We start from the raw sequence: 19,836 nt of genomic DNA, 5'->3' as shown, positions 1-19,836 counted from the left end.
GTTGAGCAAGGTAGGAGGATCCAGTTCCAAATTATTTCTGCCACAAGTGGCATAAAATAAAAAAGAAAAGGTTGGAAACAGGCAAATTCCATTTTCACTTCCATAAAAGGAAAGACTGAAGCAGTGGACAGGAGAATTCAAGGTTAATGATTAATGGGCAAAGAACTTCTTGCAAAGCATTGATAATTCTCTCCTTTTCCCTTCCCTTGGCAGAATTTAGCAGTGCATTCCCCAACTCTCATTCAGAGAAAGAAGAAATGAAAAGTTTGCAACTTCTCTCATTTTTGTTGCTTTCTTGTATCATCACCCCAGCAAATACATATGGAGGAAAGAAAAAAGGTAATATCCTATCAAACATAAATAGTGATCATGTTTTGAAATGTTTATGCTATAAAAATTAAGTAGTATTGACTGTCTGGTCATCAACATGTTGGGGTTTGGGGTTTTTTTTGAGTGTTATGTTCCCTTAAAATATGGCATTTATAACTGTCTGTGTTTATTGGAAAATGTAGTTGTTTGTAATTACAACAAACATTTCTCAGTGGAAATCTATACATTCTGAGACTATAGACTTAAGGTGATCTGACCTTTAACAAAACTTCTGCTGAAGCTAATTTAAAAATGTATTAGTTTGAAAATATACACTGAACTGATATCAGTTATAATCCTCTTGGGCTGGAAGTATTCTATAAAATAGATTCAGTCTCCTACTACGAATAAAAATTTCTAGCTATCTGACAGTGTTTAAGCTTTCATTTTCTGAGCTGCCTAATGTAGGCTGCCTTTCACCTCAAGTGTGATGAGTATCTGAGTGAAAGAGATACATCTGCAGTATGTTTTGTAAAGAAGTACTGTGGAGGATCTTTACCATTTACCTGGTTGTACAACCATTTTCTATGCATTTGTGACACTGCACATTATGTCAGTATCTGTGTGACTGTTGCGTATGACAGTGCATCACGCAACTGCATTTCTTAAAACCTCTCTAATGTGATTGACAAAGACAATTCCATGTTTTGCCTTCATCGTTGAGCCATACATAGCAAGCATTAGTTTTCCTTCTTATCTAACTGCATTTCTAATACCTCAAGTCTGGAGGGGATAAATGTAGCTTTCTCTTCAGCTGGAAATAAAGCAAGATATGCGCATTCACAGAAGTATTGCCTCTCTCAGTAGCTGTGTTTTGCATTTATGTTAATTTGTATTAACAGTTTTAGAAACCATTTGCTATAAAAATGCTTTATATGTAATAGGCACAGTGATTTCAATCTACAGGAGGCAGGACCACCTTTCTTTGATTCTGCACATTAAACTTCCCCTTGGGTTTCATTTTTAACAATATAAAATCCTTGAACAAAAACACAATGAGAACTGTAAATTTCAATTGAGGCCTGCACATCCTTAACAGTTGCTGAACCTCAGCAAGCTATTTAGAAACCTTGATCAAATTCCGTATTTTTGAAAGAACCAAAAATCAGAGCACTAACTTTAGTTTGAGGCTTCTCACATCATCTTTGCCCAGATCTATTCAGACTCCACTGTGTGCTTTAAGTTTAGTTCACCTTAGATACAAACACAAAGCAGAGAGAGGAAGTCACTGCACTCCCATTCTTTTACAGTCACAGGTCTTGCCTTATGCCAGCTCACATTCTCCTACCCCCATTATCTCTGGCACCATTTATAGGAAGGTCAGTCACTTCACTCTCTTCATCCCCCTTTCCCCTCATGACCTAGTACTCCTATGTCAACGGACTTCACTTGTTTGCTCATTGCTTCTGCAGCCTAAAACCTTGCTTGTGGGCCACAAAAGGCAGGTCACGTCATATTAGCACTAGCAGATATGCCTAGTTCATAGTATGTTGAAGCGAGAGACTGATTTAAGAAGCAGAGCAGGTACATTTTTAAAAATGCAAAAAAATCTACTGTGTTTTCTTCCAGAGGCTATCCACAGCCTAACTAGATCTGCTACAGAGAGTAGTTAAAAGGTTAAAGGCCCTGATATTCCATTATGTTGAACTCAGACCCTCATCTCCTGTCAGTTTTAAATCGGTGCAACTCTAATTCCAACTATCCATTTATGTTAATGTATATTTCTGCACCTTTCACTCCCCTGTTCTCCTTCCCCAATCCAACCTCAGCCACACCAGCTTTGTCCAGAAGATAATGTAATTGCCTGTTCTCAAAACTTTGCCTTATTTCTGTTACCATTTAGATTCGTCAGTATAGCTCAGCTAGTTCTCTCTTTCCCCAAATCAGCTCTGGTGTGTTGGCCACACCTAGTAACATCAAGGAGTCTTTTTCCTCATTTCACTTCTCAATGAGGCAAATCTGTTTGCCACAATGGCGTATGCAAATGGCAATAAAGCATTAATCCTCACTAAGGAAGGGCAGTGAAGTTTTTAGCCTTACATGAGAGGCCTTTTAATGCTGTCAAGTGGTGACAGCTTTCAGCGAGCATAGTACATATTTTACCTGAATATCCTTCTACCTTGGAGCTTGCTTGTTCTTGCTCTAGCAGGAACTGCAGCAATGAACAGTATAACTATAAGGAGCTACAAAGCCTTCTCAAAGCTGAGTGTCTGGCATGTAATTTTAGCACAGGCAACTGCCTATAACGGAACCATCCTCTAAAAAAGCAATCACTGTGTAGAAGTCCTTCTCATTTATTCGTACCCAGCAAATAAACACCTCTCTGCTTCAATTGTCTCTGTATCATTCTATCCACCTACACAGTAAAAGAAATTACATTACAAACAAAGAATTTATAGGAATTAGACTGCAGCAGGGAAATCACTGTAGACAGGTGTATGTAAATCCTTTTGTTCGAATTATGTACATAAATACATATTATAGGTTCTTATTTTATACTTAATTATGTAGAATAAGATGGACTGCATTACCAAGCAAACACAACATCACATTTAAAACACACACAGAGGTTATTCTTAAAAAGCCACAGAGTGTTTCGGAAATGCCACGGTTTTCTTGTATATTTATATAGCAGGAAATAAGTTTGGCATTTTTTGGCAAAAGTTCATTATCTAAAAGCAGCATCCCAGAAAAAGACCAGAAATAAGCACCTAAAAATAACATCCCTGAAGTTGAGCCAAGATGATTCTTTCTAAAAGCATGTGAAAAATACTTCAACATAAGCTCTTATTTATTTTGATTTTTCCCCTGGAAACATAAAATTAGGTGGGAATATATTCCATTATTCCACTTCATTGTGTAGAGCAGAATTATACAGTAGTTGACATGAAAATGCATGTTGTTGAGCTAGCACTTTTTACTTGACAGTCTCGCAGCTGGCAGTTGAGCTGGACTTTTTTTGCCCAAAAGAGAAGGTAACATCTTAGTTGTCATCCAATTCTGCTATGTTTTAAGTATTACAGTGCTAACACCTTAAGATTATAACATAGACCATGGGAATGGATTATACAGCAATTTGAATAACTTATGTTTTCTTTATTCCCCAATCGTATTATGGAGACATAATGGGTATATTCAAATCCTCCAAAGCCTAGATAAAATTCCTCAATAAAATGGAGTGTACATGGAGTATAACATATCGGATCTGAAAAACTACCAAAATAATAATTTCTACCTGAAGCTGAAAAACTGTTAGAAATGTGAGAAACATAGAAGATTCAAAAGCCATTTAAACTGCAGAGACAGAGAACTAAAGTCTGCTAAGATGATGAGATGGTTACCTTTGACACTGAAGGTGAATATCACTTTTACTACCTAACATTTCTTTAAAGTCTACAATAAATACTAAAGATGTAGAGAAGACCTTCCTTTTAATTCCTTGAAGCATATTCAGTGTAATAATAATCTGTGTCTTAACTTTCCATTAATTCTGTGTGATTTGGGTTTATACTAAATGACAGAAGAACACAGACTAAAGCCAACAAGCTCACAGGATACCAGTAATCCAGTCTTACTTCTAGTTTGAAAGAAAATTATTATTTTCCAGCACAGACAGAAAGCTAAGATAGCAAACTCAATTCCTTTCATGGGACAGAACGGCACAGTAATCTGTTCCTCTGATTGAAACTCCTTGGCTAAAATGTCCAACTACAAGTTCAAACTCAAGTGGAACACGCTCAGCCGTCCACTCTCCTCAGGTAGACAAATTAAGTATCTCAGTTGTGCACTACTTAAAAATCATGGTTTGATGGGTTCCTGAATTTAAGATGAGCACTTCCATGAGCAGCAGAACTAAGTAAGTTTGGTTTCCAGTCACTTAGATCCTGTGTATCCTAAACTCCTCATGTCCTAAACTCTAGCTGTGCTTCCATGACATTCCTGTCCCAAGGTTCTCAGTTCCTTCTCCCCATCTCTACAGCATGTCTATATTCCTGAATTACCCCATGACTTAGTGCCCCCCATGGTACCCATGGATGTCCCAGCACACTCTAGCTTCCTCATGTACCTTACACAACCCTTGCTAGGACCCTCCTCAGTCTGAGATCCACTCCATGGTCTCTCTCCCCAGCCCTGCACTACTGTCACCTCCTCGTATCTGCTACCTAGCCATTTTTGCCTTGCTCTGCATACATGCTGTGACTGTTTCAGGGGTATGCTTGTATCCATTGACTAGCTAGTGCAGACAGGCTCATCGATCAGGTAGTGACTGGCCCAGGGCTGCTCACTGCACCAGGTGGAAAGCTATTTCTCTCCTGTGTTCGGTATCGGTGCTCAAACAAGATCAAATTCCAGGGACAAAATGGCTTGAGCTAATTGCATCCACAACGCCTGCATGAGTTGAACTCAAGCACAAGCTAGTCCTGAGTTTTCCTGTCTGATGAGCAGTTGGTTGGCTCTGAACGACAGCCAGAGTGCAAGGTAACAGCTAAGCTTTATGGATAAGCAAAGTGCTAGAATTAAATGTTTACTTGAACCCTATGTTAATGCAATAGCAAATGTGTTGCTACAAGGGTCTCTCTTCTCTATCCAGCTGTTGATTTTCATAAAACATGTAGGACTTTAATATTTGATACCTCTTTCTCTCTGTAAAGTTAGATTTAAATTGGCTTAAAAAATTACTGAAGAGAATGATTCTCCTTCTCTCCCTCTTCTTCATATGCACAAATATACCATGATTACAGCCTATGGAAAGCAGACTAAAAATCATTAATATTTCTAATTTACTTCAGCGGAGGTTGTGCATCACCACTGACCTTGAAATTCAGGTCACTTCTACCTAGATCATTTAAACAGGGATTCGGGAGCTAAATTTTATGACATACAGAAATATTGGTCCAAGAAGTCCTGGAAGTTGAAAGTTCAGATGTTAGGGTACTAACCAGTTACACTAATGATCTATGTTATACTATTATCAGGAAAAGTTCTACAAATGTATTTGCTGCCATTTTCTGAGTGGCTGTGTTTCAGAAATACTGTATGTGTACACAGCATTTGCAATGCTCTCAGGAGTCTTAGAATTCTACCAAAATTTCTGTCATCTAAAACAGTTATTCCTCCTTTCGGCACCTCAAAAAATCTACAAATATGATTTCAGACATAAGTTTTCACCACAGAGTCCAAAATATAACTGTAGTCTAACTAATTGAAGACCTTTTGCTTTTTCCCATGAAAAGAGACAATAACAGGAACTCAATTGACAAAGGAACTATCCATGCATGAAACAAGTTTCAGTATTTCTACTAATGCAAGTGACTGAACATCTTAATGAGGAGCTTAAATTCACCAGAGGATTGTAATTCACTTGACTTAGGCATTACATTCTTCTGACTACTACAGTATGAATAGTGGCTGAACTCATATGACACTTGAGAAACTTGAACATACAGAACATTTCTTGATAATGTGGCAGTACAATCTAATTGCAGTGCAGTCTAATTGCTTAACTGATTTTCTTCCTTTTTCTCTCAAACTAGAGAAGGTTATAGTTGGTTTTTTATATATATAGTTTTAATGGAAAATAACTATCAATAAAAACATTCATTATTAAAGAGAACATTTTTCTTTTCTGCTTATTTTGTGGTTCACTCTAGGTTTATATTACACATTTCATTTTGGAAAACATAGTTATGCCCAATCCACGTGGAGCTTCAGGGTTAGTAATAGGGTTGCATCAACAGCAGTGCAATATTGATGATGTAGCTCATAATACCATATGGTCCCCTAGGGTGGCCTTAGCACAGTGACCTTTTTTCCTATATGTTAGCTAGAGCTAAGAGACTGTTTGCTGAAGCTAAGCTGGACTCCTTATACAGTGGAATAGCGTGGCAGCAGGTGGATGGGCCAGCAGCCACTTCCAAGCAGCATGATTAGGATTTCCTGGCAACGTAAGCAATAACTGGCAAAAGAGACAGAAGGGGCCATCTATCTGCACATGCCAAGACGGGGTGATAAAGTTCACTACTTTGGCAAGAGGCCAAATGTGAATTACAATTCTTGCAAAAACAAATTTTAATGTCTCTGTTCCAAGTAAAAAAATTATCGCTTTCACACTTTGTAGCCTTTCTTCTATAAAGATGTACTGTTTTTAAAGTTATATTACTATGACTTCTTTCTTGCTTGTTCCTTTTAATTTTAAAAAAATTGTTACAATTGCTAATATTCCCAGTAAGCATTAACTGCACAGGATTGCACACCCTGACACATACCCATTATGATCAGCCAATGAAAGCTTTTGCTGGTGCCGAAACACTTCTAATACAAAATGTTTGCTTGATGGTTGTGGAAATGAGAGTTGTTGCCTAAAAACACTCACGGACATTCTCCTGCCATCTCTGATTTGCTTGCCCAGTCCAGTAAAACCCATTTGAATCTTTTACTAACAATACTGTTTATATTTGGGCTCCTGCTTGGCCTCCAGACTTCATGGTGTTGCTCCAAGTGCAACAAATAGCTATCAGGTAAATAACAGAAAGGAAATGACAAAAAAGAAATCTAGAAATACTGAATATGAGTGGAGAAGGTGTTTAAACACATATTGCTCTCTGGAATAAAACCAGCATGTCCCATCTGAAAAATCAATTTTTGTTAGAGAAACCCTCAAAATTTATGCTATTTTGAAATATTTGATCCAAATAGCATTTTCTAATTTTGCATACTGTTTTATTCAGTAAGTGAAACTGATGGAGACTACTTACAGAGGAAGGTACTGAACCACGCAGGAGATGATGTCAGAGCAGGTCCAAGGACAAAGAAAAACATACACATATGTTTGATCTTGCTTTGCCTCTGGAGTTGACAAACTCCCATAAAATTCCGCTACACTGGCATGTTTTCCTATATCTTAATGCTAACTTTGTAAACAAATATATAGAAAAACTGCTGAGATTCAATTTTTCATTTTAAAATCTTGTGTATATTAAATCACTTGTGGCTCTACTTTATGCATCTCAGTCTGAAAATAATCTGTAGTATCTGACTAAAGGATTTTATTCAGTCTTTCAAGCACTACTCTTCTCCCTTTCAGCAACAATGGGTCATAAGGGATGTTGGAGGACATCAATTAAGGTTTAACTCCATGTTTGCCAATCTGCATTTCCGAAAGCCACTCAAATTAGGGATTCTGTCAAATTGGGGTGGGAGGGGTGTATGTGTTCCTTAGTTATACTAATAAAAAAACTATACTGAAAAACTATCAAAATACATTCTGATTTATTTACCAGGCAATTCATTGTCTAATTAATTTATTGTCCAAGCAATTGTCATGACTTCAGCCTAAAACCTGTCCAGAACTGACCTTTGATTGGAATTCTATGAGTTGTTATAAAAATACTAATAATTAAATTTTACGGGCTTTCAGACAAAAAACATGTTAAGAAATTACATTTATTATTTAAGAGGGTAGTATTTTGATTGGTTCTATTTCCAGTCGATTATTTTCTGTGTTGTGGTGAAGTAGAATTGCTAGTCTTCATATTTATGTCACTTGTACTTTTAACTTAAGATGACAGTGCCAGTGCCTTCAAGGTTTCCTTTTTAGAGACTGGCAATAGGAAGGGAAGGGACATGGGAGAAACTCTGATCTTCTTTTTAAGGGGGAATTGTTTGGGCAATTTTTATTCACTACTAACAAAATATTTTGAATAGTGTTATTCAGGCAGTGCTTTCAACCCCAGAGCTTACAACCTTCCAAGGAAATTTTTTAAAAAGTTTAATCACTTGTAAGAATGATGGATACTATTTAAAACTGTTATCATTATTTTCAGAAAGATATGAAAGCTACTGCATTTCTGAAATTGATCACTATTATTGAAGCAGTATATTGCTTTCAGTGCCTAAACTGTGAGGAAGAAATAACAATATGAATTAGCAATGTTTTTAGGTTTAACCTCCATTTTATTGTGCCAGATCCATAATTTGTAAACTATGCAACTTTCTTACGGAATTACATTACATAAGAATCCCAAAAGCCTTCTACAGGTACTGAATCAAGCCCTTAGTAGCTACTTAAATTCTTTTTTAATGTCTAATCCTAGACTCCAATCCCTATTAATGCTGCAATATCACTCTTCTGCAATTCACTGGAGTCAGCAGTTTTCAGACCTTTCAAACATCTGTACAATTACATAACTGATCTTGACTAAAACACCTTATGTCTATGACAATATATAGATTGCCACCTACACAACAGTTCCTAGCTAAACTACAAGGAAACTTGACAGCCTTAATTGCATTTCATGTGTTTATGCAAATGAGAGTAAGCTGGATGCAGCATGACCTAGAGCAGAGGTTCACCATCAAGAACAAAACTTCCACAGACTATATCTGTGCAGGATTCCTCAAATCTGCTGTTCAGGTTAAGGACCAACGGCAACCAGGAGAAAAACTGAGTCTTCTCTGACACTTGAAAGTAACCCCAAAGCAGTTTTTGTATAGTTTTCAAGAAGCTGTAGAGAGTTTAATGGGCAAGATGCATTCCTCCCTCCAGAGTACAGAGCAAATGGAAGGAACTGTGACTACATTACAGTTAATTCTCTGGCCTGCTCTTCCATTAGTGCAGAAATGAGCAGGGCAGGTTGTAAAATTAGAGTCTGGACCTAAAAGAAAGATGGGAACTTAGAATATTAATATAAAAAACTCAGCTACCCGCATAAAACATTAGTGACTGGACATCTGCAGTACTAGAAACTACACAGAAAGCCAGCTGGCACATCATCTAAAAATCTGCTGTGCTCTCTATCCATCATGCTTACCTTCTGCTTACCTGGGAATACAAATCAAAGCTTGTTCTTTTAATTGGGAACAGTTTTTTGTAAGGAACATAACAAACCACTGCTTTCTTAATAGATGACATCAAAGAGTCATGAAAGCTGAGATACTAAAATGAGGTGTCTGTATCACAAATCTTTGTCTATAGCTTGCCCAATAAGGCTCTAAAAAGGTTCCTAAACAAAATATATCAGTGTGCAGTGCTGAAATTGCTCTTCTGTGTTTCACTGACTACTACAATTGCAATTCTGCCATCTGTACTCATACTGGGTAAGTACTTCATTATCCCCAAGCTTGCTTGCATACTACAGTACTCTGCAATATAACAGTGAGAGTATCTGGGCATTGCCTTCACCAAAAAGACAGTATTCCCACTGGTTCCAGCTGACCTGTACATAGTGCTCTCTAGGGCACACCAAGGTCAGTACAGAAAAAAGAAACACTGAAAGCATTCTTCTGGTCAATAAATAACAACATTTCAAATACCATCAAATATACATAGAACGCGTACTAAACATGAGATTTTGCTTATTACACATGAATTGGTGACTTTCAGCCTCCATTCTACACCAGTAGAATAGTTTGTCCCACAGAGAGCATTGGGAGGTTTCTACATTTTTCCTAGGGGCACGGATACCTTTAGGATTCACCCTTTCCAAAAACCTCATGTGCCTTTCCTCTCTGCCAAACTTAAAGTCTTTGATCCAGCTCCCAAAATAGACAGTTGTGCTACTTACTATTTTAATCTCACTAAGTCATAGCTCAGATTAAGGGGTAATGGGAAGGGCTGCTGACTACACTGTATTCTTCTATCTGGAATTTTAGGTAGCAGAAATGAACACAATTACCACAGAGGTTCTTAGAGAATAAAAATAAAAGCAGGAGTGTGACATATTATTCCATCCAAAAGGAATCTTTGCACCTCTCTTCTCCCAAACCCATCTCTGGAATTTTAGTAAATTGATAGGATTTGCACTTTGGATTTTTTTTTTTTTCTCTTATGATTCTGTCCCCTTTTCTATCTTTCTAGTCCAGTTTATGAAGATTTTGTATATCTGTAAAAAATCTTCACCTTTACAAAACATTAAGTGCTAGTCAATGAATTCCATTGAGGATACCTGCATGGCCTTAAGATGTATCTAGCCATTCATTTAAACAAAAACCGAGTCCCCTGAATACCATCAAATAGCTGATATTTATGGGCCTACCAGAAATATTTAAGTTATTAGTTACTTCCCATCTATGAAGTATCAATGTTAGTTCTTAAGCTGGCTAAAAAAAAAAAAAAAAAAAAAAAAAGAAGAAATCACTTCTGGTTTTGGATACTTTGAATACGATAATCCTGATGTGCAGAAGGGAACTGAATTCTCAGACATCTGAGAGTTACACTGCATCCGTTCAGGGACTAGGTACTCAGCTCAGAAGGACTTCTCACAAGTATGCACCAGATCAGCATTTAGCACTCTGCAACCCCAGCACATCACTGCTTCTGATCTCCTCTTTAGACATTCTGGACCAAGTCCAGAGTAATCTGAACAAATGAGTCTTGGGTCTTTAACAAGTGATTGAAGATTTCTTTTATGGTTACTCAGTAATCTACTTTAAGTAACAATTGAGCTACTGATTACCTGTATTTTTGTTTTTCAAAGTAAACACAGCCACACAACTTAACTGTTGTAGGACAGAACTCTCTGGATCCCTAAAATTTCCAGATGGAAGATTGTGTGTTTGAGATATTCCTTTATTTCATTAAAATATTCTTTGATTTTAGCTTAAGTAAAATTAATTATGACTGAAATTATTCTAAGTAAAATCAATTTTTATTAAAGCTGGTAGTAGATTTCCCCATGGATTTTCTGTGAGCTGACACTGCCTGGAAATTTCTACCTTGATTGTATATTGTATGCTCTTGGATGATGTGGGTAGTTGGAAAATGCAATAAACCAACATTTTCCCTCTTGCTGTGCAGCAAGTTAGTCCCTCAGTCCATAACTGTGTTCCTGAGCAACCTTAATTGACCAGAATAAGGCAATCAAATGTGAATATTCTTTCCTTTTTAAGTTTTAGAATGCCCTTTAACAGTATAACCAAAATGAGACTAAGGACATGAGTTATGCCAAATTAAGAATCTAACAGAAAATCAAATATTTATATTAATAGAACAGAAGGGGTGACATTCCACATCTGTCCAGCTCTGGGGAAATTCAAGGCCTCAAATACTTGATTTTTGTGTTTTGTACTTAACCAGTGTTCAGTGATGGCAGATGTTTTAAAGTCAAAGCAAAAGGTTGTAGTTCATTACACACTTAGTGACATTAAGGACTTAGGCAGTCCTCGCCTCAGGTCACTGTTGCAAGTACTTCACAAGACTCTCCATTGTGCCAGTATAGCTGCTTGTAGCAAAACAGCTTGGAAACTGATCCAGTTGAAAAATAATCCTATTTTTTCCTGGTGATCCTATTTTTTAGCTGGATCAGCTCCCTGATCTTGTTCACTGTGCAACTAAGCAACCAGCTGTGCTGGGACAATGATGGGACTACAAGAGGTCAGGAATGAGTAGGTGGCAGCAAGATGGGGAAGAAGTCTGCTTAGAGTTGCTCAGGCAGCACTGAAGCCAAATGTCTAGTTAGGAATTAAAGACCCTAACCACTGACTCCCTCTTTTTTTTTTTTTTTTTGGTAATTTAAAGTTTTTATCCTCAATTAAAAAAAAAAATGCAGTCTACCTTATCAGGCTTCCCATCATCTAATTTAGGAATAATAGCATTTGAAAAAAACTAAAACATTATACAGTTTACAAAGGAGTACACAGTAGTAATAGCATTATTGGAGTTGACAAAACAGTAGAAGACACTTCTCACATTCAGCCCAGGCATATTAATTTATTGATTTTACTAAAAATTCCTCTCAAATCCTAAAGACTACAGTGACCAGATTCTGATGTCATTTACGTCACTAAAACTTTGGGGTAATCCCAGCAGTTTCTGTGAAACATTCTCCACTGATTCGTGTGTAGGAGAAAACAGAATTTAACCTTTGCTTTTCTGTGTATGACTACAGTGATTTTATTTATAATTCCTGGCTCTTTCAGAATTTTAAAGACCCTTTCCCCCCTTTAATTTAAGTGATTGATTTACAAAAATCACTTTAGCAAACAAAACAGAAGTCAGAAAACCCCCTAATTTATCATTTCAATAGCAGCTCATAAAAGATTGTAATTCTTTTTTTCTGGCTAGTGTTAGTAATATTTACATTGGAAAGGTCTAGGGCAATATCCTTGAAAATACAATTGTTTTCTGCACCATCAGCAACCAATTAGCCAGATAAAATAAAAAGCTCATACCTCAGAGCTTTTTGGGTACTTGCTCAAATTAAAGCTTTCATTTCCCTCAGACCCTCTGTACATATTTCAGCAAACTAACCATGGAAAAAGTACCAAAATTAGAAAGAAAAGGTTTAATTATGAATAATTCAATTCCTAATTGCTTTCCTATTATTATTTCTGGTTTTAACAAGGCTATTTAGCCTACAAGAGAAATCCCTCTAATAATGGAATTCTGGTGTAGTATTTTTGAGAGATCTCTTTGCCTTTTTTCCTCTTGATTCCCCACCACCACCCACTTCTCTTTCATTCACACACAAGCACCCACTTAGTTAATTGTGTGTGACCACTAAACACAGAAACATGAAGGCATGAGTGTGCCTAATCAGACATGTGCACAGAAAAAAAATCTCTATCCTTCAAGGACAGGGTAATTTCTGTCAGGCATTTTAAAGCCAAGGCAGGTCACTGAAGTTATTATTAGCTCTAATTAGCACTCCCACAAGCTGTCGAATTCTTCACCTGCAGCCAAAGGGCACTCAATATGGTGCAGAATTTGCTAACATCTTTGAAAGGATCAGAGAAATAGGTCCTCTTTAGAAACACAGGTCTATTTCATGTGAATAGGCTTTTGGTAGAATTATGTCTGATCCATGTACCAAATGATCTATAGAAGCAGAGATATGATGGAACTGTTCCAAAACAAAGGAATTCCACAAATGTCTAAACAGAATCTTAATGAGAAAAGGAAGACATCTGGCCTTACTTACTATAGTGGTGCTATATTTTAAACTTTATAGCAGGTTACAGACAAATAATTCATACCCCATCTCAGTTACAACACTGTTCTTTTAAGTTAGTGTTTTATGTAGAAATTTGAAGACAAGTCTGTACAAAAACTGAAATTTTCCCCTTGTGAGCAGCTCCCCCTTGAGAATTAGAGATCTGAACTGAATCACAGAGCTCCAAATAAAATACTGATCCTAACTGTGAAATTGGCTAAGAACTGATGAAAGCCCAGTAAGCCATCACTTTCGTATGTTAGGCACATTTCTAACAAAGTGCCATAACAAGGATGCCTGGCAATAGCTCTCATTAGTAAAAAGCACTGCTACAGAGCAGTAGAAGGATTTATTTGAAAAAGGGGAGAAAGAGAATGTTTTAAAATCAGCTATTTTGGGTCTACAAGATAATCCACAGTATGACCGTTAGTCTAAAGATAAATTTTCGATAAAAAGTAATCAAAATTGTAACAGGAGTCAAAAAGTAACATATTATAAAAAGTAAAACTAGTAAAATATTTATTGTAGAACCTAATACGTAGGAACTTGGCACCTAAAGGATTCACCTCCAAAACCAAGCCACTATCCTCTATGGCAAGAAGTTGGAAACAATGGAAAGTCTTAAAAGATACAGGCAAGACGTGTCTCCAACTACCATTCCTTGCAAAAGTGAAAAGCGGAGAGCAAGAAACACAGAATAAACACTGCTATGTTTGCAAAAATTCAAGGCCCAGCTCAGTGCAGCTAGACAAGTGGCAGCTCTTCATTAGCTGGATGTGCAATATACCAGCTGAAAGGTAACAACGGCTAGCATTCAGATTGGGGGTTGCCTGTGTCACTCAGCTACATTCAAGTTTGTGTCTGTCACTGAGAGGCTGCAACTTCACTACAAGTTCCACTTGGCAATGCACTCTCATATTGTATGCGTTTTCATACAGCCAAATGTCAAATCACAGAGCTGGGAATAAGGACCCTAGGATATACATCAGTCCCTTCCGTGTGATGCAACACATCGCACTTTGTGGCTGCAATGGTCAGACAGCCCCTTTAGACTTTATGCCATCCTTAAAGTACCACTCAAAAGTTTAAAGAACAACTCCACAGCGCCAGTAGTATTAATGGTCACAATTTTAGCGTGATCAGTATTACTACCTCTGCTTTAAATTAAACGCTAAGAACCCCAAGCTTCTAGGTACTATTAGACAGTATTCAGTGCCAGAACTGGAATCCATATCTTTAGCCTCCTGGTCCTATTCTTGAAGCCATCTTCTTTGTTACACTGCTGACAGCAATGTATTTCCTCTAAAACTAATACACAAATAGCATCAAAATTCTGGCCTTCACTCCCTCAGTAATAGTACCATTAGGAAGATGAATCAAGGTCACTGCTTTTTTATTTGTGATATCCGCTCTTTGAAAAGGAAGTGCCACAAACTGAGATGTGACACTAGCTGCCGATGAAGTCTGTCATTTTCCGTAATTTGCAACAATGCATATCTGTAGCATTTTCATTATTTAGACACTTGATTTTCTGACACCAGGGCACAGCTACAAGGTATATTTCTGAGAACACAAAAATCACATCATCTATTTCCTTTAGTATCATGCCACCAGCTGAAGGGTGAAATAATTGCCTGGAAGTGCATTGAGTTGTGTCATTCTGCTAAACTAATTAGGATAATGGGAATTCTGGAACTAATTCCCTAGACATCTAACTAAAATCAAGCCTTTTAAACACTATGATAGAAATTAATGTCAAATGTATCAGGAACACTTTCCTTCATGGGCACAATAAGACAAACCTCTCTACAGGAACAAGCTTTGCTGACTCATAATAAACTCTCAGGAAAAGAACAAAATTTTCTAACTGATTGTGATGATTATAACACAGTTGGCTCATTGACAAGTAATTTATAAGGTTACAAAGTTAAGTAAAGGTTGCCAAGCACTGATAGTATAATAGGACCCTGGCATGCCTTGGATGTATGTTTAGAGGTTCCATTTACCAAATAAATAGGAGCTGGACAGATTCAAAGAATGAGGATGGTGCTTATTTTAGGAGACATTATATATGGATTCCAGCTTGTGTTTCAACAAAAAACACTGAGCAAAATTAGAGAACTGAAAACAAAAATACATACAAAATCTCTCTTTTTGTTAATGTGACATGAGGGATCATGATTCTGGTATCTCGAGACTAGAAGGCATGTGTACTACACTGTTCACTGAACAACTTTAAAATGAAAATAACCAAATGTATAATGCATATTTATAAGCAAACAAGACTCAGCTAAGTTGAGTATGAGCATTGATAAATGTTTCACTCACAACTTCACTTATTAAGGATTATTCACATTATCTCTAAATCACTTTCACTAAATTAAGAGAGCCATATGTTGCTGTTACATCTTTGAACTTTTTAGTATATATCAGTTCAAATGTTTAAGGCATTAAATATACTTTAGAACAACAGCTGTTGGCTCAGAGGAGGAATCTGACTCTATAAGAAACTGCCTTGGCACCCTCTGATATTTGTCTGACATTTCCAGTCAGCCAGTACGTCTCTTGGTGAACCTGGAGGGTCAGCATAGTAGAGGCAGCAAGAAAATCCAGGGGATTAAGTACATAGAGAACAAACAACTACAGAATTTCAGACTTTGCTTTTCACACTAAATCTCTAATGTCAAGCTATCTAACCATCTTGTTTAACATCTATGAAAAAGTGAGGAAAACAATGCTGAGGTAGCTATGTTTTAAAATAATGCTTTAAAATGTCTGTCTTTACCAAAACTATCCTGTATCTGAAGAACATAATCTTTACTGCTCTTAGCAAAGTTTTCTATCAGAAAAATCACTTTGACCTTTTTCATCAGCTTTGACACATACTGTAATCTACCATGCATGACTTACATATGGGCCACCACACAAAGTGATTACACTGATCATTATCCACTCATCATAGAGTAAGATGGTAAACAGGATTCTAAAGGGCAAGAATTGTTTGTAGTTTCCACTATTACTAAACCCAAATGTTCTAAATCCTTAACTTTTTAAAACAAAAATGATGGTTCTCTCTGTTCACTTTCAGTTTACCTATTAGGAGTCATACAAACATGAAATGCTTAATAAAACAGGACAATCTTTTCTTAACAAGGTATTTTTTTATAGTCAAGAGAAGAGTGTTCAAAAGCAGCAGATGAAATGTTACATAAAAGCCTAAATGCATAATTCTTACGTGATCATTCAGGTTGCCTTGATCTGCTCAAGCCCAATGATTCTTGGCAGTTTGCTCCATTCCATAAAAATCACATGTAACCGAAACTTCGGTGACTTCCCCATTTCTGTCAAGTTTGTTTCTGGAAAGGAAATAATCCAATCAGAGGAAGGAGACAAAAAGAGACTTGTTCAATAGGTTTAAATTTAGTTTTTGTAAAAATATCGGCATTTCCCACAGTCTCCAGTCCTGACCAGTAAGTCAGAAAACACAAAAGGCAATTCCTAAACATATTAGTACGTGAAGATTAAGCTCCTGGAATGAGGCTGTGCTCTTGACATCCCAACGAAGTTCTTAAATAATAGAAATGATGCAATTCTCTGAAAAGTCTCTTGCATTGTGAAGTAGTCAGATAAAATATCCATGTTGTTAAATAGAACTTCTAATAAAAATACTTCTCCTTTATTACAGTAAAGGCTGGCTGTCAGTGCTGCTTGCAATATGGTAGCAAAATGTGAATGAAAGTAATGAAAGAAAGCGGCATGCCAACAAAGGAATTTGAAAGCAATGAAAGAGATGTCTATCCTTTTTGGTTTTTATTTTGTTTTATTCTTTGCTGGTTTTAAAAATAATTTTTATTAAATATATCACTCGAGACTGAAAATAAGTACCCCAAATATGATAAGCCTGAAAAAGACCCCAACATTCAACTAATAAAAAGACATGTTTTCTTTCTGCTTTGGTTTTAGTTTTAGGTACACACTCCAATGTAGTATTGCGACAGATAATGAAAACAGAACAAGGAATTTAATATTTAATCCATGGTCTCACTCAGCTTCCATGAGAGTATGAATTTACATACTAAAAGGATATAGTGAGTGAGAAAGACAGTAGAAGCTCATTTTAATCTATTATTTCTTCTTTTAAAAATATTTTTATTTGCTCTAACTACTATTTCTTCTCCACTAGCAGCTATTCATCTTGTTATACAGTCTCATAACTACATCATTCACTAGATGCAGATTACATCTACTGTAAGAAGTACTACAGTGCAATAAGAGCAGATCTGCACAGTGAGACATTTGGTGTTAAACACCAAAGTGACCCCACTACAGGCCTCTGTGGGAGGGGAGTGGTGGGAATTACTTTGGACTGGTTCTAGTCTAGTTCTGTGGATGAGTGCCCATCAGAAGCTGGAGCACATTAGGTACACTCCTGGAGCGCAGGTTTGGGCGTGGATTAATCTGTAAGCAATCTGCTTTGTGTGCTCCCTGATCACTCCACAATACGAACCAAAGCATGGTAAGATCAGGAGACTTGCTTTAAAAGTGCACTCCTGGTGAGTTCACTCATCCTGGTGCTGAACAAAAATATTTACGTAGCTGCATCTTACTTGTACTTCCATTTAAACAAAATGTTTCAGTTCTCCTTCCACGACACAGACAAACTGTTTGGCCAGGCATTCACTCTTACGATCTAATTAGCTGGAGAACAACACATTTTAGAGGGATCCTTATTTGCCAAATCTTTTCCTTGAATACGGTCCCTCCATTCTACAAGAACACAGATATGTCCTAAAGCAATCCTACATTTTTCCTTAGTTAATTACAGTGTCATCATTATTGAATTGTTTAAACAGCATCCTAACAGTCAACCTAGTTAAGTCTGTTCCAGCCGAAACCAGGACACCTGTATATAGTCTGCATCAAAATTAGTGCTAGGAATGGAGCTTAATTAATTTGATAACATGGCTGTAAACTTTCATTTTAGAAAAGTAAATTAATTCCTCATTAAAACCCAATGGCCATAACTTGTGGGAACTTCACCTAGGTTTGGATTTCTGAAAGGAATGGTCAAATTCTAGGCTTGCTTTCAGTGCAATTTCCACTATGTTCACATGTTCAGTATTTGGGAAAATTCTGGGCCAGATGATTCCAACCTTTTCCCAGTTGACCTTTATGCAAAATGTCCGTATTTTTTTTTTTATATATATATATATATATATATATATATATATGCACGCATTGGAACTGACTCTTACAAATAGCTGATGCCAAGCAGTAGCCAATTTCAGCAGGTCACAGTAAACCACTTCATTAACACTTCTCTGAAGCATCTGGAGATTCCTTTTTGGTTACCAAAATCTTGCAAGACTTTAAAAATGAAATAAAAAGGCATAGCAAACAGGTACTGTCACACAGCATATAAAATTTTATGTTGAAGCTGGATTCTGTTTAACAAAGACTATTATTTTACAGATTGTTAGAGAATAAGGCTTATCTTGCTAATTATGAGGAATTAGTAAATAATGGGTCTTGGAGTGGAAATTGAAATGGTACAATTAAAACTCAGATAATAATTGTATTTCCAGATACATTGTCTTTAAAAAGCAACTTTAAAAGGTCTCGTTACTAAGATGAATGGTTAACAGCCAGGCTGAGGAGGACTTCCGTTTTTTAAACTATGCTATGTCAAATCTATATAATTTTGTTCTTTTTTAAAATGTTGTTTACAATGTCTAAACAAATTTTACACTCTGGTGGCTGAAACTTAAAACAAGTGGCAAGAAATTAGATACAACACTTCATAATTTTTTAGCACTGTGAGATTTTGTTGAGAAATTATCGTTATCAGAAAAGCATTTCTTTCTAGTAACAAAAATGTATACATTTTCTCGTTCGTTTTTTCTTTCTCTTGATGGTATGTCTAGAAAAATGTTTATACAGAATCATCTCCATCTCCTTGAAGGTAAATTATTGTTTGAGGAAATTACCCATTACCTTAGAAACACAGCTGTCTCAAAACTGAATGCTTTTACACTGAATCCATCCCTTTGCTAGCTACTCCTCGTTCCCACAACGTCCCTCCACCAGGCATGGCCCCCATTGCAGCTTGCATTGCAAAACCTTCCTGCCCTGGACCACACACCCAGCCGACGGATTCCTGTGACCCACTCCCACTGAAGTATGCACTTTTCTTTCTAGGGAGGCTACGTTTAACACTTCGGATTAAAAAAAAAAAGGGGGGGGGGGAGATAAAAGCTGCACATTAATGTTGGGTGAATAAGACCACTTGATTCCTGCTGGCAGACAGCTCTATGCCTGCTTTCTACCACACATGCTTTCTCATATCATTCCCTTTCATTGCGGAGCTCTGGAGAATACCTGGTACCATAGAAAGAATGAGACAAAGTCTCTGCAGTCAGGATTTAGGCTCATTTAAAATAACTTTGAAACGCAGCCATATCCCTAAAAACCCATCTTTGATTTATTTTATAAAGAGCTTAATTCTTCCTAAACCTATTTATAAACTCCATCTTATGCA

The 19,836-nt window shown here is 36.8% G+C and overlaps 1 protein-coding gene across 1 annotated transcript in view; it reads left to right on the top strand.

Annotated features, from left to right (window-relative positions):
• Positions 1-293: 293 nt before the first annotated feature.
• The window catches only part of LIPC (lipase C, hepatic type), a gene marked incomplete at its 5' end in the record, with an annotated part of 63,305 nt that continues 43,762 nt past the window's right edge, over positions 294-19,836 (top strand). The window contains one exon of the mRNA XM_050903258.1: positions 294-339. Coding sequence (XP_050759215.1) covers positions 294-339 — 46 coding nt within the window. The remainder of the gene's footprint in view (positions 340-19,836) is intronic.

This window comes from Gymnogyps californianus, chromosome 11 (genome assembly GCF_018139145.2).
Source record: "Gymnogyps californianus isolate 813 chromosome 11, ASM1813914v2, whole genome shotgun sequence".
Taxonomy (NCBI): domain Eukaryota; kingdom Metazoa; phylum Chordata; class Aves; order Accipitriformes; family Cathartidae; genus Gymnogyps; species Gymnogyps californianus.
Note: the sequence above shows the minus strand (reverse complement) of the source record. Positions and strands in the feature narration are given on the sequence as shown.